The 19,923-nt window shown below is 40.8% G+C and overlaps 1 protein-coding gene across 1 annotated transcript; it reads left to right on the top strand.

Moving 5' to 3' along the window:
* The first annotated feature begins 5 nt into the window (after window positions 1–5).
* Window positions 6–14,725, top strand: CCT3 (chaperonin containing TCP1 subunit 3). The gene is made up of 14 exons (XM_005898730.2): window positions 6–160; window positions 2,159–2,220; window positions 2,905–2,955; window positions 3,045–3,107; window positions 4,150–4,246; window positions 7,245–7,362; window positions 8,819–9,005; window positions 9,639–9,788; window positions 10,772–10,904; window positions 11,085–11,166; window positions 12,239–12,419; window positions 13,147–13,392; window positions 13,648–13,779; window positions 14,392–14,725. The coding sequence occupies exons 1-14, from the start codon at window positions 130–132 to the stop codon at window positions 14,494–14,496; spliced, it is 1,638 nt and encodes a 545-aa protein (XP_005898792.1). The 5' UTR covers window positions 6–129; the 3' UTR covers window positions 14,497–14,725.
* Window positions 14,726–19,923: the final 5,198 nt, after the last annotated feature.

Below are 19,923 nucleotides of genomic sequence, written 5' to 3'. Positions count from 1 at the left end.
CAGAGAGTAGCGGGTTTAGGTGTGAGCCCCGAGGAGGCAGCGTTTTCTGGGCTTCTCTCTGGTTCTCTCTCTCCAGAAGGTTCTGCCGGTTCCCCCAGCTCTGGGTACCCGGCTCTGCATCGCGCCGCCATGATGGGTCATCGTCCGGTGCTCGTGCTTAGTGAGTTGTGGGGAAGGTTGGGAAGGGACTCCCTTCGCCGCCCTCCCCTTTCGCACTTAACAGCCTTGCCCCAGCCCAATCGCGCCCTGGTTCGGCCGCGGAGCCTTCCAGTCGTTCATTTTGGAAGCCCCTTCTCCCGTTTCCCTCTTTCCTTAACCCATTCCCCTGTCTTCGCAAACGCCAATTGACCTTACCCTCGCCGAACGCGAGGCTCTGTCTTTCCGGGCAGTGACCTCGGAAAGATGCTTCCCACTCGGCGTTCCGTTCTTCACTCCCAACCCTTGCCCCTGCACGCTTCCTTGAGCGATTTTCAGTGTGTAGCTGAATGAATAAATATTTTTTAATTTGGCCTAGCTTTATAATCTTGGTCCATCCTTTAATAGTGGTGTGGTTTCGGCCAAATAAAGATCGAAATAGTTCCATCTTTATTATTAGGGTTAACAGTATTTCCTCGTAGAATTGTGAGGCTTAAATGAGATAAGTAGATACAATTGTTTAAAAGAGGGTCTGGCAAACAGCGAGTTTCCTTGGCCATTTTTTTTTATGATAACTGTTGTCTTGAATTTTCATTTGTTAACCCCTGTTCCTGATGTAACCCTGCTTCTCTCACTGATCATATTATATTAGATGTAATTATCCCTGCAAATGTCTCGTCCGTTGTAATCTTTCCCACTTACGAACTGAGTTTTCCCAAATTTCTTAATTAGTTCTTTTTACCTTCGGGAACATCCCAGATTTCTTATTTACTTATGAGTCCCATTTCACTTGTCTTCCCCTGGTATGTTTCTACCCTGTGTAACTTCTGTACCTCATCCTGCATGATCACTTGACATGCTTGACTAGCCATTTTGCCTTTCTCACCATCTTCTGTGTAAAGAATGCTGTTCCGAGATTTTATCTATTTTCTCTACACCTGGAAAATAACTATTTTAAGACAAGCATTCGCTTAACTCAGAAATAAAAAACTATTTTTTCCTGATGAATCCATCAGAAAGATCCATGCAGGATTTTAGTTAACAATGCCTGAAATAGGGATCTAAATCCAGAGAGTTGTGTTTAGATTTGATGGGACGGGATCGAAAATTTTACAACAAATTGTAAGGAAAATATAATTTGGAGAGAGGAGTGAGAAAAACAATACATTGGTTCAGTTATGGCCATTGGCTTGTCTCTCATTGAAAGGGCCCTAGGGTGAGTTAGTGGTGCATTGTGCAACCTTTCTGAGGTCCGTGTTAATCCTTGGCAGTAGCAGCTGTAACTGATTGTGCTCCCTATTAAAGTATATAGTACACTGTTACTTATGGTAAGTGGGTAACTGAGGCATTCTGATTATATCCAAGCATGAAGTGACCATATCTTGCAAACCCCAATACTTTTGAGTGTGTGTGCTCATTCCACAGCACACTGGGGGTCACTGTCAATAATTTATGCTGGGACTGTGGGTATGGTTCACCATATCCTAGTGTGAGAATGTAAATCCCCAGACTCTTTCCCTTGTTATATAAAGAAGAGATTCATGCTTTTTTAGGGACACCAGCCCTTTGAGAATCTGATACAGCTCAGATTATGAATCCTTGCTGTAAGTACATGAATGTTTGGTTAGAGGGAAAGTGATGACCAAGATTCTGAAGTGAAGCTTTGTGGATTGTTCTTATTATACCAGGAATTGAAGTAAATAAGTAAGTAGCCATAAGTACATGTGTTTATTTTTTAACAGTTTGTTGAGGTATAATTGATATTTAAAGAGTACAAGTCGATAAGCTTTAATCAGTGTATACATTCATGAAACCTGGGTGTGTGTTTATTTTCAAAGATTAGGAAGTAGCTTATATACAGTGGAGCAATACTGGTGTGTCGCCTTTTTTTTTTTTGAAGGATAATTGCTTTACAGAATTTTGTTGTTTTCTGTTGAAACTCAACATGAATCAACCGTAGGTATACGTATATCCCCTCCCTTTTGAATCTCCCTCCCATGCCTTTTGTTTTTATCTGTTTTAGGCCAGAACACAAAGCGTGAATCTGGAAGAAAAGTTCAATCTGGAAACATCAATGCTGCCAAGGTAGCATATTTTTTTAAGTTGTTTATAATAGTTTGCCTGTATTTGTATTTCTGTATTTGTGATTTGGTGGAAGAAAATTTGATTTCCTTTCCTTCAGGACATTTCCCTTTTGGTGGTAAGGAGAAAGAAGCCTTCCCTCTCTGAGATGTATCTAATGGTCTTCTCATATTGTGCATATTATATTGCATGTTTGTGTTTGCCTCCCATACTAGACTGAATTACTTGGGTAAAAGAACTATATTAATTCCCTTTTGTATTCCTAGTACTCACTGTAGATCCTGGATAGGTATATTCAGTAAACATTTGTTGAATGAAAGAATAAAATAGCCCTGGATATAATTTAGCATGAGGTGGAAGCCACTATCATGGAAGGAAGTACAAATATGTGGACTTTCAGTTATCTGTGGACTGCTGGGAAACTGAAGCTGTGAGAGCTATGTCCCTTTTTTTTCCTTGTGAAAAGTTATTTCTTTGCATATCCAGAAAACATTCCCAAAGGGGGAAAGACAAAGAACAGAATCTAGCCATATGACACCCTATACTGAAAGTTAGTTGCAAACCCTACTTTAGAAGTGTCCTTGTTAAAACACTGGCTCTATGAGTTGCCCATGCCCCTCCCCCTAAAACACACAATCACCATCCTCTGGTTTGTGCTTAACGTGTTTTGTATTTTCTTTCCAATAGACTATCGCAGATATCATCCGAACATGTTTGGGACCGAAGTCTATGATGAAGGTAGGCTTATTTCATACTGAAACTTCAGCTACACGTTTTCCCTTTCTGTTTTCTGGGACACTTAAATATAATCTTTGCTTTGGTCCTAGATGCTTTTGGACCCCATGGGAGGCATCGTGATGACCAATGATGGCAATGCCATTCTTCGAGAGGTAGGACTTTTCATTTTGTTTTCTAACGTTTTACAAAAGACACATAAAGAGATAATGTAAATAATGGTTAGTTTCTTTGGGCTACTTAGAAGTTACCACAGACTGTGTGACTTGAAACAACAGAAATTTATTCTCATGAACTGGAGGCTGGGGGTCCAGACACAGTGTGTCAGAAGTGACACACTCCCTCTGAAGGCTCTACGGAAGTACCCTTCCTCTTCTAGCCTCAGAATCTTGACCACATTCTTTGGCTTATAACCTGTCATTCTGTCATACGGCATTCTCTTGTGTGTCTCTACCATCCCAGTGGTTGGATTTAGAGCCTACCCTGATTTGTCCTATAACCTCGTCTTAACTTGATTTCATCTTCAAAGACCGTATTTCCAAATATGGTTGAATTCACAGTTTCCAGGGAGTGAGGCATCAGCATGTTCTTTCAAAGGCCACAATTCAACCACCACAACGGTGCTCCCAATAAATTAGCTAAAAGATACTGTTCTGTTCTCAAGAAACTTTAATAGTTAAGTTGTCTAATGCGTTCCTCCTCCTTCCCTCTGCCCCACTGCAAAAACTACTTGAAAAAGTGGTTTACTTAGATATCTTGGAGGCCAGTTTTAATCTTTAAATCTGTGATCAAACAATAAAAGGGAGTAAGTGGAAGCAAGAATCTTTAAGAGTTAGGACCAAGCAGAATGGGTTAAGAGGTCTTTGAGTAGTGTTGATTCAATGAATTCTACATTTTTCTTTTTCTAATTATTTATGGCTGGGCTGGGTCTTCATTGCTACACATGGGCTTTCTCTAGTTGCGGTGAGCAGGAGCTACTCTTCATTGCAGCGTGAGGGCTTCTCATTGCCGTGGCTTCTCTTGTTCCCAACTACAAGCTCTAGGGAAGGCGGGCTCAATGGTTGTGGCACACGGGCTTAGTTGCCCTGCAGCATGTGGGATCTTCACGGACCAGGGATCAAACCCATGTCCCCTGCATGGGCGGGCAGATTCTTTAACCACTGGACCACCAGGGTAGCCCTGTACTTTTCTTTTCAGATTCAAGTGCAGCATCCAGCAGCCAAGTCGATGATTGAAATTAGCCGGACACAGGATGAAGAGGTTGGAGATGGGACCACATCAGTAATTATTCTTGGTAAGAAGAGAATGGAAGGTTGATAAGGAAAATTAGATTGAAACATTAGATTTTTGCCAGAGATAATGTCAGTCTTTTTTATATTTTTGCCACACTGCTCAGTATGTGGGCTCTTAGTTCCCTGACCAGGGATCAAACCAGCATTCCCTGCAGTGGAAGTGCAGTCTTAACCAATGTACTACCAGGGAAGTCCCCTGAGTCATATTTTAAGAACATTTTTACTAATCCATTAATTATAACTATTTAAAGAACTTGTTGCTAATTTTCTATGTATTCTTTCCCAACTGAGCATAAAATGTTCATCATGGTAAAGAATAAGTTTTTCAAATGTGTTAGAGTAAATTACAGTCTATTCTCATTACAGTAAATTATTTTCTATAAAGTCACCGCAAACACTGAATTAGTACTAAACCATCGCTCCCGGAGAAGGCAATGGCACCCCACTCCAGTACTCTTGCCTGGAAAATCCCATGGACGGAGGAGCCTGGTAGGCTGCAGTCCATGGGGTCGCTAGGAGTCGGATACGACTGAGCGACTTCACTTTCATGCATTGGAGAAGGAAATGGCAATCCACTCAAGTGTTCTTGCCTGGAGAATCTCAGGGACGGGGAGCCTGGTGGGCTGCCGTCTATGGGTCACATAGAGTCGGACACGACTGAAGCGACTTAGCAGTAAACCATCACTCCAGGAGGTAATATGGGGTTAGATGCCTTTGAGCCTCTGGTCACATATTTTATCAAGCATAAATATGTGTTTTATGTTTTGTTTTAAAGTGAAGTTGCTCAGTCGTGTCCAACTGTTCATGACTCCGTAGACTGTAGCCCACCAGGCTTCTCCGTCCATGGGGTTTTCCAGGCAAGAATACTGGAGTGGGTTGCCATTTCCTTCTCCAGGGGATCTTCCCCACCCAGGGATTGAACCCAGGTCTCCCGCATTGCAGGGAGATGCTTTACCCGCTGAGCCATTAGGAAAGCTCTGGATGTTGTTTTTAAGTAAACATGGTTTGTTTTAAAGATACTGTATTTAATGTGCATTGTTGACTCATTAACATTGAACTCATGCCCAATATCACTGTAACTCACACCTGAACTAAGCTTATCTAGTAAGTTCATTGTCTTTACAAGGCACATCAGAGCCTTCTTGCACGTGGGAAAAGTAGATAGTACTTAAGGGCTTTCAACAGTGAAATCACCAAGAAAATGCACAAATTTGAGGAAAACTTACCACTAAATATACCACATAAAGGACACTTTTTTACAAGATGAGAGCTGAAACAAGGCAGAGCATTCAGTCTTGCCTGGGAATTGTATGCATTGGGTGCTTTAAATTTTTCATCTCTGCCTCTCTGTGAATGACCATTTAAGTGCAGTAAATACTGATTTTGAGATTACAGACTTTAGTGAGTAGTAAAATAGAGAAATATAGAATCTTAAGACTGAGTCTTAGCTATACATGTTTTAATGGCCTAATCTTTCTGCATTCTGTGGGATCATAAAACATCCATTTGAAAACTTAGCGTGTTGCCTTAGTTTCATAAATTTTAAGTTGATTGTGAAATTTTTATAATAGCATTCATTTTGAAAATATCTGTAGCAACATGAGAATTTTCTGATGGTAATCTTACTGGCTCAGTAATAGAGAATCCTTGGCCACCTCATGCGAAGAGTTGACTCATTGGAAAAGACTCTAATGCTGGGAGGGATTGGGGGCAAGAGGAGAAGGGGATGACAGAGGATGAGATGGCTGGATAGCATCACTGACTTGATGGATGTGAGTCTCAGTAAACTCCGGGAGTTGGTGATGGACAGGGAGGCCTGGTGTGCTACGATGGGGTCGCAAAGAGTCGGACACGACTGAGCGACTGATCTGATCTGATCTGAATAGAGAATCCACCTGCCAGCGCAGGAGGCTGGGATCCCTGGGTTAGGAAGATCCCCTGGAGAAGGATGTAGCAACCCACTCTAGTATTCTTGCGTGGGAAATCCCATTGACAGTGAAACCTGATGGACCATAGTCCATGGTGTTGAAAAAGTTGAATACCAACAACAGCAATCTTAGTTGAATCTTCTGAAGATACTAAATAGGTTAACTATCCATAGGTCTAGGTATTTTAGACATAGCTATTTAAAAAAACACCAAAATATTGCCATTTCTGAAGATAACTTCTATGATACTATTCTGGCTGCTGTTTAACAGCGCATAGTCTTTTCTAAGTTATTAGAGCATCTTTTACAATATTTGATTATATTTTAATATACTTAATAGTCACTTATGAATTCTAAAGTATCAAAATCAAACATTTGAGCTCATGTCAGAGAGTAGATAGGTGAACTTTGACACATTTGTGTACATTTTAAGAATTACTGTCAAAAAAAAAAGAATTAGTGTCAGTGGACCTGATAATATAAGCATTTTGTAAAAGGCCCTTTTTTGACCAAAATTAATGGTGTTTTAGAAGCAAACTTTTGTATGTCAGTGTGTATTTGTATTTCTCTGTGTTTGTGTGTGTTTTAATTAGAATTAAAAGTAAGGACAGTTTTTAAAAGAAAGAGGCATTTTACCAATAATCCTCTTCCAAAGGGTAAGATTTTAATGGGTATTCTCTGGGTGTAGAGTTTTGGTGGGGGGGTTCAGTACCTGCAGTTTGACTACATCTTAGGTATTGAAATAATAAGCAAATCGATTTTCCTTTATGTATTTTTCTTTCTTTTTAGAGTCTTTGGAAAAATATTTACTGTTTAAGAAACTGATAACATAAGTAGTTAGATCACAGAATTAAGTAAACCCTAGGATCAATCTTTAGTCATTTAAAATGTATCTGATTAGTACTTTATTTCAGAGTTGGCTTGTACAGAGTACAAAATTTGAAATAGTGTTGGCATACCTTTGGGGCAGACCTGCTTTAGAAAAAAAGAGCAGGTATTTTAGAAGCTTTAATGAAGTTGTTTTGAAATCCAGATACTTTTTAAGATGTTATGGTATATATATCTTTTTTCAGCTGGGGAGATGCTGTCTGTGGCTGAGCACTTCCTAGAGCAGCAGATGCACCCAACAGTGGTGATCAGTGCTTACCGCAAGGCATTGGACGATATGATCAGCACCCTTAAGAAAATAAGGTATTGGAGGTGGGGACCAGAAGCGGGTGGTGTCGACCAAGGAAGGCCTGAAGACCGATCTGTTCTTAGGTGGTAAAGGAAGGCCGGGCACATCACCAGTAGTTCGTATTATTTTGCAAGGAGAAAGAGGGGAGCAAAATGAAGGGAAGGATAAGGGGAATAAAAGTTTTTAGAAAACGGCCAAGGATCCAGAACAGACAAATAAAAGGAGCTAGGTTCAGTTCTTCAAAACATGCTTTGGTTACATGCAGCCTGCTAGTTTCCATGTTATGCCTTGGGGAATGTATAGTAAGTGAACTAGAGTTTCACTCCAAAGTTATAGATTGTAGTAGGAGAAACAAGGAGTTAGATAACTGTGATTATTGAGGACTTAATATTAAAATATCCTACCATCATGTATGATTATAACTAATCCAGTCAGTACTCTCTGTAATACACAGCATTGTATAGGATAATAGTCAGCTATATTCATTAAAACGAAAAGGATGGTACTGAAAATGCTGTTTGAATCCAGTCTAGTTATCACAGAACTTGCCGTTGGTCTGTGTTTGCTGAGTGCTATAAGGTATAATAAAAAGAATATAAAAATGTGTGACTTCTACTTAAGGGAATGTCAGTTAAATGAGAAGATACAAAATGCAGAACTTTTTTATTAAAACAGTTGTTTAAAAAATAAAACCTATAATCTACTCATATTCTTGGGTTGTTGGATGCACAAGTACCCCGCAGTGTGGAAGCTTTGTATTGTACCGCCTGCTATTAAGAAACAAAGTGCTTGATAACTAGCACTCCTAGAGAATGAGGTGTTTGATTGCAGGTAATTTTATGAAGTAAGCTTTGTAAGAACGTAGAGATACAAAGAATTTATTGAATGTTGGGAGCTGAGTCATTAACATTCTTCTTTTTATCAAGCAATAACTTTTGAAGCTATTGCTTTTTTCTCTAAAATACATGATTCAACAACTATTTAATGATTGCTTATTGTGTGTCTTACACTGTTAATAACAGGGATTTCAGCAGTATGTGAAAATTCGGACAAGATAGTATCCAAGGTCTTCTACAACTTTCAGGATTTTTTAGTTAAGGGATGAAGTTTCAAAGATGAAATATGTCTTGACTCAAGTTGTTAAAGTTATATAGAGTGTATATGGTTGGAGTAGACAGGAAAGAGAATATTGTACTGTAAACTCTTAAGTAAATGTGGAGGGTTGTCAGAGGAGGGAGCAGATTATTCAGGGATTTGAGACACCTTCCAGGGATGGGTTAATTGTAAGCTTTCTGAAAAGCAGAAGATGGACAAGGTTACTTCTTGATAACACTTTAGTTTCCTATGAAGAAACAAATTTCCACTTCTTCTGCCTGTTGGCCCACTGTTATAGCCATCAAGATGTAGATGAGGGATTTCTTAAATATCCAAGATCCACCTGACCATATTACCCGTTTTTCTTTTCTCCAGTATCCCTGTCGACACCAGTAACCGAGATACGATGCTGAACATCATCAACAGCTCCATTACTACCAAAGTAATCAGTCGGTGGTCTTCTTTGGCTTGCAACATTGCCCTGGATGCTGTCAAAACTGTACAGTTTGAGGAGAACGGCCGGAAAGAGATTGACATCAAGAAATATGCAAGGGTAGAAAAGGTAAACTCTTCAAGTGTGTACTTTGCTTGCGGAGGAAGTAAGTTTAAATCAGAGGAAGATACCTTTGTTATTAGAACCAGGAAGAAGAGTATTTACTACCTGGAAAACAAAAATCTTGAAAAAGAAGGTACTAAAGAGGTATCTGAAATAATTCTGTTAGCTTCACTGCTCTCTCTACCCACGGTTTACAGGGGCAAGGGAAAGCCTTTTTTTTTTTTGTCTGTATTTGTGTGCATATCAGACACTAGGTCAGGAAATAAGGGCTCTACACCATAGCACTAATAAAGCTTTCTCCATCTAAGATTTAAAAGAAGCATTAATAACTTGTGACCAGTAGAGGGAGCCCTATACCTAAAATTCGTGGAACTCTCTTTCAGGAGGTAGAGATATATGCCCCTTTAAATCTTTGTGAATCACTGAACTTCTGTTTCAGCCAACCTTCAAATTGTGTGTCATGGTCTAAGATTGATGTGCTTCCTAGAGAGAAAGAAAGGTGATTGAAGCTGTAGTTGTTTTTGAGGTTTGTGGAAAATTTAGAAATCTGAAATGGTGGTTATTTGGGAAAAATGAATGTCTGAAAAGGAAGTTGAGAAGTGTCTCCTGGTTGTGGATTAAAGTAATTCTTTTGCTCAGATACCTGGGGGCATCATTGAAGACTCGTGTGTTTTACGTGGAGTCATGATTAACAAGGATGTGACCCATCCACGAATGCGACGCTACATCAAGAACCCTCGCATTGTGTTGCTGGATTCTTCTCTGGAGTACAAGAAAGGAGAGAGCCAGGTAAGGGCATCGGCCCTGTTCAGTAAAGTTGATGTAAGACTCTGTTTCTATACCAAGGAGGTAAGAAGTGCTTGGTACATGCCTACTGTGTGACCTTTACAACAACCCTTAAGAGCAAATGATACTGACTTTCATTTTACAGATGAGGGATCTGTAGCTCAGAAAAGTTAGGTTAATTGCTTCAGGAACATACCTTGTATTGGCCAAATCAGAATTTGAACCCAGCTCTGTTTGGCTTCAGAGTATCATGCAACCTTTTCTAATGCATTAGTAGAACATGGAGTAGGAGTTAATTGAGCTTTGAAGTGCTAAAAAATTTCCAAAGGACAGGAAACTCAAGGCTCCATCACACTTGAATAAAAGTAACTGAAGCTTATCAAACGGTGATTGGGAACAAGAATCATTAGAAGTTGGGAGAATTAAGACCCTGAGTTACCCTGCATGCTGACAAGTCAGAGGAAACATTGAACTAAGTGGCTATAGACCTTAGCCAAACTCTCCACTAATTGCATGTGACTTTCCTTCCAGTAAATAACTAAATGGGGTTAAGCTAGATGTAGATGATTCTTGGAGCTAAACTGGTGTACAAAGGTGTTGGATCATGGTTTATTCCAGCTCTTGCTTTCTGGGATACATGAGAGGGCTAAACAGAGGGGTCGGGTGGGAGTGTGTGTGTGTGTGTGTGTGTGTGTGTGTGTGTGACTTGCTTGCTCGGTCTTGTCCAACTGTGTGTGTGTGTGACTTGCTCGGTCTTGTCCAACTGTGTGTGTGTGTGTGTGTGTGGTGTGTGACTTGCTCGGTCTTGTCCAACTGTTTGCAATCCCGTGGACTGTAGCCCGTTAGGCTCTTCTGTTCGTGGAATTCTCGAGGCAAGACTGGAGTATGTTGCCATTTCCTTCTATACCAGAGGGAGTGTAGTAGTAGCTAAAGAGCTTCACCAGTTCAGAATTTTTAATTCATGGTGACTTTTCTTCACCACATAGACTGACATTGAAATCACACGAGAGGAAGACTTCACTCGAATCCTCCAAATGGAAGAAGAGTACATTCAGCAGCTCTGTGAGGACATTATCCAGCTGAAGCCAGATGTGGTCATCACAGAGAAGGGCATCTCCGGTAGGACTCCATTCATTTTTCCAGACTGCTGTTGTGGTAGAAGAGGATGGGTAATTTTTTTCATCCCATGTTGTCATATACTGAACATAATTGACGGGTGATGGTTAGGGTACATGGAAGATAAAAGCAGTTCAGAACCCGGAATTTCTGGCTTCCAACTTGACATCTCTATTTCCACAGATTTAGCTCAGCACTACCTCATGCGAGCAAATATCACAGCCATCCGCAGAGTCCGGAAGACAGATAATAATCGCATTGCTAGGTGAGTAGGTCAGGTAGAAATAAAATTGTGCTCCTTCCCATGTGTTTTTATTTTGTAGCTTCATAATGTAGTCATCATTATCTGATAAAGCTTAACAGGATACAATCAGCCAAATCATTTACAGGTGGAAATAACCTGGGATTAGCCATCTGCCCTCTTCAGAGGTCCCCCAGAGTAACAATTATCTGCTGCATGAGATTCTGTTGCTCCTAACCAGAAGTGAACAGCTTATGCTTAGACATCTGTGATCACCACCTTGGTATAGGGGTCCATTTCAGAGTCGTCTGTTTTAACTAGCTCAGAATATGATAGAACCAATAATTAACTTGATTGGATCCTCAGTTACTGTAATGCAACCTTAGATTGCATTCACTACTTCAGCATGGATATCTAGGCTTAGGTCCATCTTTTTTTTTCTTTTTTTTTTTAATGTTAAGTCTATCCTAACATCACATAATACGCCATAGATCCAAATGTGATTTTATACTTAAAACGCGATTTTATTCTTAAAACGCTTGCTCTGAAATGGCGCGGGGCATGCATGTGTATATATAGTTGACTCTGCATGCCCATGAGGCGGGGGGGAAGAATGACATAAAAAATTAGCCCTACATTCATTAAAATGGGGTCAGACATATATTTACCTTCCTTCTTGCTTGACCTTTGCTTTGTTTTTAGTGTAGTCCTGTTATTGGCCTTGAGATCTAACTAGGCAATATAGGACAAGTTCAACATAGAAATGACCACTATGTAACGTGCATAAGAACTCATTTGTCCAAATTTTAGGGTCTACTGAATATACTTTGAATTAAACAGTATCTCATTATAGTAATTATCTTAGGTATGTACACTTATAAAACTATATTAGTTTAAGGAAACTTTACCTCTGTATTTGGAAATCTGTTTCACCAGGCAGCCAAGACCTCTCAAGTTCGGTAGAAATGTTACTAGCAATCCACTTTTGCCCTTCCTTTATCCCCCACCACAGACTCTAGGGACCAGGAAGGTGAGTCAAAGTATCTGACATCATCTGGTCTTCTCCCTGTCCCCCTCCTCCCCATCTAATCATTAGAGCCTGTGGGGCCCGGATAGTCAGCAGGCCAGAGGAACTGAGAGAAGAAGATGTTGGAACAGGGGCAGGCCTGTTGGAAATCAAGAAAATTGGAGATGAGTACTTTACATTCATCACTGAATGCAAAGACCCCAAGGCCTGCACAATTCTTCTCCGAGGGGCCAGCAAAGAGATTCTCTCGGTGAGTCAGCCTTAGAAGTGTGACTGAATTGAAGTAGGTCATTCCATTTCTTGAGAGTTTCCCAAAGGGCCTAAAATTTTCCTGTTTGCCATTTATAGTTATTCAGTTGTCATCTGAAGCTGCAAATGTTTTTATTTTAAATTGTGGTTAAAATTTTTTTAAATGTAACATTTATTGTCTTAACCATTTTTAAGTGTATTAGTTCAGCAGTGTTAAGTATATTCATATTCTTATGCAACAGATCTTTAGAACTTTTATTTTGAAAAAGTGAGGTGCTATACCCATTAAACTCATCGTTTCCCCATCCCCTAGCAACCATTGTTTTCTTATTTAAGTTGAAATGAATAAATATTACCTTTTTTTTTAATGAGGTTAAATAACTTACGGAATGCACATAGCTAATAAGTACAGAGTTTCCACTATGCTGTGCAGCCTCCTAGAGTATACAAGTAGACAGGGCAGAGTAGGGTATAGGTCTTTCAAGCACAGGGGACAAAAGCCTAATATCCCAGGGTGACACCTCCTCCCCGTGGCCTTCTAGGAATTGTAGTTAATGTGTTTTTCCACAGTTATAGCATCTACCCTTCCCAAAAGGTTTGAAGGACCTTTCTTAGTCTGCCCTCTTTGGTGGTTTACCAAACTTGGCAATCAGGAAGTCCTTTGATGCTTCCGGTTTGTTCCTGAGTCATCGAACTTTGGCTTTATACTGTCGGTTTGCTTTCCCAAGGAAGTAGAACGCAACCTCCAGGATGCCATGCAAGTGTGCCGCAATGTTCTTCTGGACCCGCAGCTGGTGCCAGGGGGTGGGGCTTCTGAGATGGCTGTGGCTCATGCCTTGACAGAAAAATCCAAAGCCATGACTGGTGTGGAACAGTGGCCATATCGGGCTGTTGCTCAAGCCCTGGAGGTCATCCCTCGCACCCTTATCCAGAACTGTGGAGCCAGCACCATCCGTCTGCTTACCTCCCTTCGGGTGAGTTCCTTTCCACGCTGTTCTCTTAGGTAGGAAAAGCTGTGTTGGGACTAAGGGTGGTTCATGTCTGTCCCCCCAGGTTCTCCTGGTAGCTTCTTCCCTTAAAAACTCTATCTTAATTTTTACCTTATTTGCTGTCATTGGCATTTTCTCTTATTCCTACCTTATCAATCAGTGTATTTGGTTCTTGTCTAATGGTCTCTGTCAGTTCCTAATATTTTCCCCTTTAACTGTTTATGCTTGTTCCAACTACAGGCCAAGCATACCCAGGAGAATTGTGAGACTTGGGGTGTAAATGGTGAGACAGGCACTTTGGTGGACATGAAAGAACTGGGCATCTGGGAACCATTGGCTGTAAAGCTGCAAACGTATAAGACAGCAGTAGAGGTGAGGCAGTCAAAATCATATGCTGTGCTGTTTGAGTATTCTTCAAAAGATCTCCCCGGGAATTCCATCCCCCTGCTTATTTTTAGCTCACTTAAAAAGCAAGGTAGTGGGAACTTTCCTGGTGGTCCAGTGGTTAAGACTTTACTCTCCACTTCAGGGTGCAGGTTTAGTGTCTAGTTTGGGAGCGAAGATCCCACATGCCTTGGGGCCAGAAAACCGAAATATAGAACAGAAATAATATTGTAACATTCAGTAAAGACTTTTTAAAAAATGATCCACATGAAAAAAAAGTCTTAAAGAGCAAGGTAAGGAATTTCCTGGCAGACCAGTGGTTAGAACTCTGCTCTTTCACTGCCCAGAGCCCAAGTCCAGCCACTGCTCAGGGAACTAAGATCCAACAAGCTGTGTGGCACAGCCAAAAGGGAAAAAAAAGTTAACTAGCACAAGTAGCATCTCTTGCTTAGGGAGAACTCCATTTACATTCAAGACTATTGAAGGGTAGATTTCAGATAAAATGATAATTATGTAGGAGGAGCTGGGTGATAATGTCTAAAAGAAAACAAGTGTCCTTCCTGTCTGCTGACCTCTTTGGGGCTGTGGTTTTTCTTCTAGACGGCAGTTCTGCTGCTGCGGATTGATGACATCGTCTCAGGCCACAAAAAGAAGGGTGACGACCAGAGCCGGCAGGGCGGAGCTCCTGATGCTGGCCAGGAGTGAGCAGTGGACAAGGCAACCTCAACGCACAGAGCCAACAGAGTCTCCCCCTTCCCTGGGCCAGACTGCCAGGGACACTGTGGATATCTTTGTTTGGAAGGGATCAGGTTGAGGGGCAGCCCCAGTCTCTTTCTGTCCCAGCTCAGTTTGCAAAAGGCACTGACATGTAATTCTTCTCTATTGTAAGCCTTCCATTTAGTTTGCTTCCGATGATTAAATCTAAGTCATTTGAGATGGTTGTTATGTGTTTTTCAACCTTGGGTCATATCTCTGCCTCCTGGCAAGGAGGGAGAAGGCAAAAAACCTTACTGGGGAGAAAGAAGGATGGGGATTGAGGTCATTAGGTAACTTTGTCTTCTTGAGAGGGTATTCTTCACTCTTCTCAGTAGATGCTAGTTGGGATTGCTCTTGAAATTCAAAGCTTGATACTGTAAAGCTTAAAGAAGCACAACTTTGCATTCACCACCCAAAGAACAGGAAGAACCTGTCCCAACTATGATATTCCTTGTGTGTGGTTGTATGTAGAGCGACACCCAATATGTGCCAGGGCTCTGGCGTTCATCCTCAAGAACATAGAGCATGTGTTTTTTGTACTGTATCCTGTAGCTTTGCAGATCTTTCCTGTCATACCTAGAATTCTTTCTTAGCTGTCTCCCAGGGTTCTTCCTGATTCCAGTCTATTCTGGCTTGCTGGCTTATTTTCCTGGTGTGTTTGTGTCACAGGAGGATCTCTACTTTCCCTGCTAACATTAACAAAAGATGTCCCATTTTGTGCTTCATTTTTATCAAGACAAAAAAAACATCTTGTGACCCTGAGACTCTGGAGGCTAGGTGGGGCTAGCCTTTGATTTCTTCAGAGACCTTCCTCTGCGCCGTTCCCTGTTCCCTTTGTCCTCATGACTCATGCAACCAGATTGTATCTCCTCCGTGACCACAAGAGTTAGTATTACTAAGTTTAATATCAGGTGGCATGATAATGGCTAGCACATAGTGCTTATTGTATAATGGCTGTGTTTTGGTCACTTTGCATATATTGGCCAGTCCTTAAAAGGACCCTGAAAGATGGGTAATAACCCTGTTTTATTAGGAATCCAAACCATAAAGTAGTTTGTCCAAGGGTCACAAAAATGATAAGTAGCAGGCCTAGAATTCCTGTGTAGATGGTCTGGCTCTAAAGTTGCATTTACAACTAGCAATGATGACTGAACAGAGGTGTGCCTGAAAAGGGTCTTTGGAGATCTGCTCTCATCACACCTGGTATTTAACTTGCTGTTTAACCCGGTCTAAAGGTTTCAGCTTTTCCTTTTCTATGAGAGGCTCTGAAACAAGCCTACCTACCTTTTGCTGAAATCCCTGCCTCTACATGAAGTATTAATTCCCTCAAGAGTTTTCAGACAAAGAAAGATAATGAGTTAATTCTCAAAGATCTTGAAGAGATGGTGGGAGGAATTGCCTCCCATTTGTTCTTTACAGTTTTCTAGGTCCATTCTGGTTTTACCTCTAGTGGTTAAATACATGGATAATTGTACATAGTAGTCTAACCTATGGAAATTCCTCCTGGAATGTTAGATCAATCTCTATCCTTCATCAGAGCTTTCAGAGCCACTTTGTGATTTTCCAAGCCTTTAAGTCATTACCCAAACAATTGTTGCCTGCATGGACTCTAAAGTGATTCCATGAACACAGTTTTTGCTGCCACCTTGACTCTGTCATGATTCTCTGGCAAATTCCTGGATTCAACTAAATTCTATTCTGCACCTGCCCCCTCATAAAGCAGTGTTTTGGGGGTGGGGAGAGCCTTGAATCCTGTTAAACACTATGTACTCAGCCAAGACACTTGCGTGTATCCTCACATGCCAAGCCTAGAGGTGACCCTTGAGAGGTGCAACTATTTTTTTCTCAAGGAAAGGTTTTTAAATCTTACTGAAGTATAGGTGATGTACAGTGTTAATTTCTGTTGTACAGCAGAGTGACTTATATTGACATATATTCTTTTTCATGTTCTTTTCTGTTCTGGTTTATCACAGGATAGAGAATGTAGCTCCCTGTGCTGTACAGTAGGACTTTGTCCATGCATTCTACGTGTAATAGTGTGCATATTACTAGTCCCAAACAGCCGATCCTGCTGTCCATCCCTAACAACCCTAAGTCTGTTCTGTATGTCTGTGAGTCTGTTTCTGTTTCATGAGTATGTTCATTTGTGTCATTTTGGGATTTTTTCTTTTTCTTTTTTGGATGTGCAACACAGCATGCAGGTCCTAGCCTCTCTGGCCAGGGATCATGTCCACACCCTCTGCAGTGGAAGCACAGATTCTTAACCACTGGACCACACCAGGGAAGTCCCTTTGTAGACATTTTTGGTGTGACATGGCCATGGTGACTGGTGTGTGTGTGTATATATATAAGCTCATAGTCTATAATTTTTATTGGAGTATAGTTGATTTAATCTAGTTTTGATTTGCATTTCTTTAACAGTGTGATGAGCATCTTTTCATCTGCCTATTGGCCATTTGTATGTTTTCTTTGGAGACACGTCTGTTTAGGTATTCTGCCCATGTTTCAGTTGGGTTGTTTTTTTCTTGCAGTGGAATTGTATTACCTGTTTGTATATTTTGGAAATTAATCCCTTGTCAGTCACATCATTTGCAAATATCTTCCAGTACATAGGTTGTCTTTTAGTTTTGTTTCTGGTTTTCTTTGCTGTATAGAAGCTTGTAAGTTTGATTAGGTCCCATTTGTTTATTTTTGCTTTTATTTCTGTTGTCTTGGGAGACTACCCTAAGAAACCATCCGTATGATTTGTGTCAGAATGTTTTGCATGTGTTCTCTTTTAGGAGATTTATGATGTCTTAAAATTGTCACCTCCCTAGTGACTCAGATGGTAAAGAGTCTGCCTGCAATGCAGGAGACCTGGGTTCAATCGCTGGGTTGGGGAGATCCCCTGGAGAAGGAAATGGCAACCCACTGCAGTATTTTTGCCTGGAAAATTCCATGGACGGAGAAGCCCTGGTACAGTCCTTGGGGTCACAGAAAGTCAGACAGGACTAAGTGATTTTCACATACATATGTTTGTCTGTAAGTCATTTGAGTTCTTTTTGTGGCTCAGCTGGTAAAGAATCTGCCTGCCATGCGGGAGACCTGGGTTCAGTCCCTGGGTTGGAAGATCCCCTAGAGAAGGGAAAGGCTACTCCAGTATTCTGGCCTGGAGAATTCCGTGGATTGTATAGTCTATGGGCTCTCAAAGAGTCAGACACAACTGAGTGACTTTCACTTTGTGTATGGTGTGAGGTGTGTTCTACCTTCTTTGATTTACGTGAGACTGTCCAGCTTTTCCAACACAGCTTGCTGAAGATACTTTCCTTCATTCTATATTCTTGTTTTTTTGTCAAAGATGAGTTGTCCATAGGTGTTATGTGTTTACTTCTGGACTCTGTTTTGTTCCATTGATTCATATGTCTGTCTTTGTGCCGGCATCAAGCTGTTTTGATTACTGTAGCTTCGTAGTGTTGTCTGATGTCTAGGAGGGTTATGCCTCCTGCTTTGTTCTTTTCCCTAAGGATTGCTTTGGCAGGTCTGGGTCTTTTATGGTTCCATATAAATTTTAGAGTTTGTTCTAGTTCCTGTGAGAAATGTCATGGGTAATTTGATAAGGATCACATTAAATCTAAATAGATTGCTTTGGGTAGCATGGTCAGAAAAAAAATGAAAATTTTCAGGAAACTTGAGTTTATCCTAGACTAGCCATCAGAGGGGAAAAAATGAAATTGGATCCTTTCTTTGTTTCTTACAGCAAAATTAGTTTCTGGCAACTGAAAGATTTAAATATAAGAGCACTAGAAAAAAAACATGAGATTTAAAAATACGTTCATCAGGATTTCCCTGATGGTCCAGTGGTTAATAATTTGCCTGCCAGTGCAGGAGACATGAGTTCCCTGGTCTGGGAACATTCCACATGTCTTGGGGCAACCAAGCCTGAGCACCACAACTCCTGAAGCCCACACACAGCAACAAAGGCCCAGCACAGCCACAAGTACATTTTAAACTATATGCTTACATATCAGGGGAATTCCCTGGCACTCCTTGGGACTCCATGCTTTCACTGCCAAAGGTGCAGGTTCCATCATGGGTCAGGGAACTTAAGATCTTGTGCTGTGTGGCAATAAATGAATGAGTGATAGGGACTCAGAAAAATAGGCAAAAGGTATAAATAGCTCCAGGGAAGCAAAAATAAATGACTAATAAAACGTGGAGAAGTGTTTGATTTTATTCATCGGGAAATACAAATTGTTTGGTAAGCACTCATCAGAGTGTGGGGGAAATGGGCCCTCAAACATGGTGTTATCAATTGAACTTCATAGAAGGCAACTTGAGGCAATTCTGCTGAGTATTAATCTTAAAGATTTGGTTACAAATATATGAAATGCTGATCATACAGGGATATTCTTTTCAGTGTTTTTTGCCTGTAGCAAAATGTTGGATACTATCAAGGTTCTAAGTATATCCGTGGAATATCCCCCCTGCAATGAAAGACTGGAGAGATACAGAATAGTCCTCAATATATGTGAAAAAAATTTCTAGACAGTGGATTCCATGGTATCCTATTACACACATATATGTATATAGTATTATTAAGTATGTATGTATATATGCAGTCCAGTGGTTAAGACTGCTTCCACTGCAGGGCATGGATTCAATCCCTAGTTGGGGAACTGAGATCCCACATGCCATGTGGTGTGGCCAAAAAAAGAATACATAAACATGAGCACGCATAGAATATTTTAGGAAGGACACATAAGAAACTGGTAATAATGGTTGTCTCAAGGAAGGACCCAGGTTGCTGATATCTTCTGGTACTTTATAAATACTGTACCATATGCATTTTTTTTAGCTAAAATGACTAGGATTAAGGAACAAAAACCAGAAGTGCATTCATTCAGCCAGGCATGCACTGAGTTATATATTCGGTTCTATGACAATTATGTATCACTTTCATGTCTTGTTTTCTGAGGTTTCTTTTCTCCACAGTAAAATTGTGAGCTCTCTTCCAAGACAAGAACCTGCATAGCCAGGGGCTCAATAATTACTAATAATTGACAGAAAGAACCCTCTGAGGTGTGCTATTCCCTCACCGAATTCTTTCAAATTCTCTGCGCCTTCCCTGCCACAGTCGTTCTGTAGATTCCATTTGGATGTTTGAATCCAGATATCATGCCCCCTTGTAGGTAACTTTAGTGGAACCAGTTGGGTAGGAGAGGTTAGGAGTGTGTCTGCAAATCTAGTCTGAGATAGCTCACTTGCTAGCTCAGTTGGGGATGACAAACTCCTAACCTTTCTGATTCCATTCTTAATTCAAATACGGAAGGGAGGCGGACTCTTTAAGAACTGTTGTGACGGCCCCGCCCTTTTAAGAGATCAGCTGAATCTGTGAGT

The sequence above is a fragment of the Bos mutus genome, chromosome 3, assembly GCF_027580195.1.
Source record: "Bos mutus isolate GX-2022 chromosome 3, NWIPB_WYAK_1.1, whole genome shotgun sequence".
Taxonomy (NCBI): domain Eukaryota; kingdom Metazoa; phylum Chordata; class Mammalia; order Artiodactyla; family Bovidae; genus Bos; species Bos mutus.
The sequence above is the reverse complement of the archived record's forward strand: the minus strand, read 5'-3'. Positions and strand labels throughout refer to the sequence as shown.